The sequence below is a fragment of the Nicrophorus vespilloides genome, unplaced genomic scaffold, assembly GCF_001412225.1.
Source record: "Nicrophorus vespilloides isolate i.1.1-1 unplaced genomic scaffold, Nicve_v1.0, whole genome shotgun sequence".
Lineage (NCBI taxonomy): Eukaryota > Metazoa > Arthropoda > Insecta > Coleoptera > Silphidae > Nicrophorus > Nicrophorus vespilloides.
The window spans coordinates 50412-54167 of record NW_017096528.1 but is presented as its reverse complement, the minus strand read 5'-3'; the positions used below and the strand labels follow the sequence as shown (position 1 = coordinate 54167).

The following is a 3756-nucleotide window of genomic DNA, read 5'->3' as shown; positions in this document are numbered from 1 at the left end:
TCCAAACAATGACAACCATCATCATCTTCGGCCAAAACTAACAATCTGCCTCTCAATAGACAATCACTACTTGGTACCAGCCACACACACACCAATTACTTCCATTCTTCACACTTAACACCAAACGTCTACTCTACAACAAATTATCTTTTATTATACTATTTACATTCAATTACCTATCATTATACATGCCCGTATACTTTTTCACAAATATTCTATCATAATTTTTAAATAACTTTGCCAACTTACCAATACATATAATTTTCATAAATATTTGTTAGAATTCCGTAAACCTTTAGACAGTTTTATACTGGTTTTTCATGAAACGTACTTCTTTTAAAAACCGTACTCTAAAAGTGCATTTGCAATTCCCTGTACTTACATATGATGGTAAACTTTGATGCCATACGTTATCAATAATTTGACCTGAACATATATCTCGCATTGAATTGAATTGAAAATTAATAATAATAATCTGATTATTAATTTTCAATTCATTGATTGCGAATTATTCTAACATATTCTGATATTATTTCAGTTTCTTCACAATGACGAACATAAATTATTCCTGCGAGTGCATTTACGAGTGACAAATGGCGCTATTAAAGGTGGCTCGTGGCTAAAGAAATTATTGGCATGCACTCGATAATGAAGTCACTGACATTATATGGAATGTGATTGAAAATGATTGTACCTCGCGCTACGATCGAACTTATTTTCTTGAACCTTTTCTATAGCAGGTTTCAAATTGCTTTCGCTTTTATGATCTACTACTACCATTTTAATCTTTCACACGATTAAATATTTTCAAAATAATGATTCTATACTATACCTTTTTTCTTCTTTTCGTATTCCATACTCCTCTTTGCGGTGCATTCTTTCAGACCAGATGTGATAGCTTCATCCTAATAAGATCAATCAGTTTGAAGGATTTCATTGGCTAACTAACTCTCGACTTATATAACATATTGTTATTATTTTCATAAACATTTTCATTATTAATGTATAAAAAAATCTAAATCCACATATTTCATTTTATGTCAGGGCATAAATAAAAAAAATATTAATTAACGGTTAGGGAAATGAATTTTGAAAAAAAAAGAAATGGTTGTGATGAAAGTTTTGAAAAAGTATATTAAAATTATAAATTTGAACGCCTAAATCAGCTAAGAAACCGGAACAGAGATCTGTTGAAACCTGAAACAGACTGAAAGAGCCCGACCACCTCTCTATTATCCTCGATCAGGTAATAAGTTTCCCATTTTCTTGATGGAACTTGTGTCATATTTTTTTTTTGTGTTTCGAAAAATTTATGGTTTCCACCGATTTTCCAATATTAATTGCCGACTTCCTTTTTACCATTTTAATTGATAATTAATCATATCGGATTTCATATTAATATTTATAGGAAATATTGATTTATGTGCAACACGTATTATTCGTTTCCTTTCCTGATTAACACTCGATTTCTGCTATAAATGTAATTAGGGATAATTGAGGTTCCTAGCACTGGCTGGCTACAGCGCAGACTTCACACTTCTATTAATTGGAAAGGAGAAATTGCTTAAAACTTTCGATTATTTTATTGTTATTTTGTCAATAAATAATTTTGATTTTGGAAATTGCTGTCAAATGGATTGTTTTAAGTGCGTATATTTGTATGAGACAGCAAATATTACCAATTTCATTATTCAGCAACAATGAAAAAGGAATTCTGAATAATCTGGTGATTATTTATGGAGATCGACCATTCCTAGTTCTTCGTTTAGTTTCTCTAAATATAAAATGATTTGAATGCAATTATCTCGGTAGAAATTTCGGGCCTTTAAATACGGATTTAAGTGCGTTAATAATGTGAAAGTGCGCATTTGGACAAAGACTACAAGAAGCACAAGAATGTGGTCTTTAATATTTTTGTTGTTATTATGATCTTCATCATCATCATTATTATTACTTTTCAATTTCGGAGAACGCGCGCCGCTGGTGTAATTAAAATTGTCTTTTCGGATCCTATTCGGAATAACATTCAATTGAAATTGCACCTTTTGCGTGATATTACAACATTACCAGAAATTTTGTGCAGAATTTGAGAAGAAATATCATTGCAAGAGAAGAGTGTGTATTTCGAGTTGGAGTTTTGCTTGAGCGAATAAGTAATAATAATATCGTGATGCTCTGTTAATGTTGTTTGTTGATGTTGGGATGTAGTGTATATATCAATAACAATTTGTCGAAGTGGACTGATTGTGTAAAGTTCAAGTTTGGTCTTGATGTTGTGTCCGTTTTGGTAACTTTAATCTTGATACACAATTGTACTAAGTTGCACGCGCGCCACGCTGTCTACGACTCGCGCAAACACGAGGACGCGGTCAGCGCTCACCGAAATTCATTGGAAAATTCTTATTTCTATTTCCTGCAATGAACATGACAATTCCAAGGAAGTTTATTTCGATCGAAAATCACATCAATTTCGAGACTCGTTTTCGACACTTTACATATAACTTTAATTGAGATCCCTCCAAATAAAAAATGTCAATTATATATAGTATTTCGTACATATTTATAAAAATTACTTGAAAATAGCTTCAATACAAATTTACTGGTCGAAAAGACTTAGGTCTATATTATTATTATTATTATAAATTTACCAAATATTCTCTTAACAAAAATATTTAGTGAAAAGTAAATAATAATTAAGGAACAAAATATATGCAAAATTAATTTTGTGTACTAATTTTTCTATTAAAATACCCACAAACTTCTTCAAAGTATATATTTACCAAACACTATATCTGTTCATTAAAAAAAAACAATTATAATGCGAAAAACAAGTATTAGAAGTAGCATTAGTAATATATGTGTATTCGACTGTACGGATATTTCGATCTGTATTTCAACATCTAGTGCGCGCCTGAAAAGAAACATTCTAAATGCCATTAGCATATTGTGATATGCAAATAAATGTGATTCTTAGTGTACATAATACAATAATTTTATACATATATATTTTATTTATATATAAGGTCTAATTAGTTAAAATTACAATCACAGATGAGGATAACGTCAGACGTTCAAGTCAGTTATTATTCGGTCGGCGGCTCCGATTTTTAATAATTTAGGAATAATTTAATTGTTTTTTTTTTCTTTTCTTGTTGCTTTTTTACATACATTATTATATTATAATCGAGTATGCACTTTTCATCTCAACGGGAGGGTTGCTTTTGTTTGTATCGTTGAGCCGCGCGGGGATCAATCCTTAAACTACAGTAGCCTCCTTAAAAAGTCAGATCACAGACGCGGAATAAATAAACTGTGCACTACCGACACCCGCAGCCGAGGACTGTCATTTCCTTGTAGTTTTTGAGCACCAGGCTTCCTTCGTCTTCCAAGTAGAGCATGGACATGCTGTTCAACTCCGTTGGAACGCAGCACGGATTGGTAGCATTGCGGGGGTTCACGGAATGAACGAGGGACTGCACAATTGCGTGGTTCGTCGTATTAAGGTGCCCTGCCAGAGGGAAACTGCATTCCCCGTGGCAATAAAAGGCATCGTAACCATCTGGTTTTAAGATCCAACTGTCCCAACCGAAGTCTGCGAAGTTCACGTACATCGAGTGCCTCCTGCAGATTTTGCGCGTCTTACCCTTCTTCCTCCTGTTGGATGCCCTACGTGCCCTCTTCGCTGCCAACGCTTCTCCAATCAAATGTTTATCACGTCCGTCGTCCGTGTATGTGAAGAGCAACGGTTGCTTCCCC

The 3756-nt window shown here is 33.3% G+C and overlaps 1 protein-coding gene across 1 annotated transcript in view; it reads right to left on the bottom strand.

Annotated features, from left to right (window-relative positions):
* Positions 1–3203: 3203 nt before the first annotated feature.
* Positions 3204–3756, bottom strand: part of LOC108557335 (protein decapentaplegic-like) — a 1873-nt gene continuing 1320 nt past the window's right edge. The window contains exon 3 of the mRNA XM_017913817.1: positions 3204–3691. Within this exon, the coding sequence (XP_017769306.1) occupies positions 3318–3691 (374 nt within the window). The 3' untranslated portion in view covers positions 3204–3317. The remainder of the gene's footprint in view (positions 3692–3756) is intronic.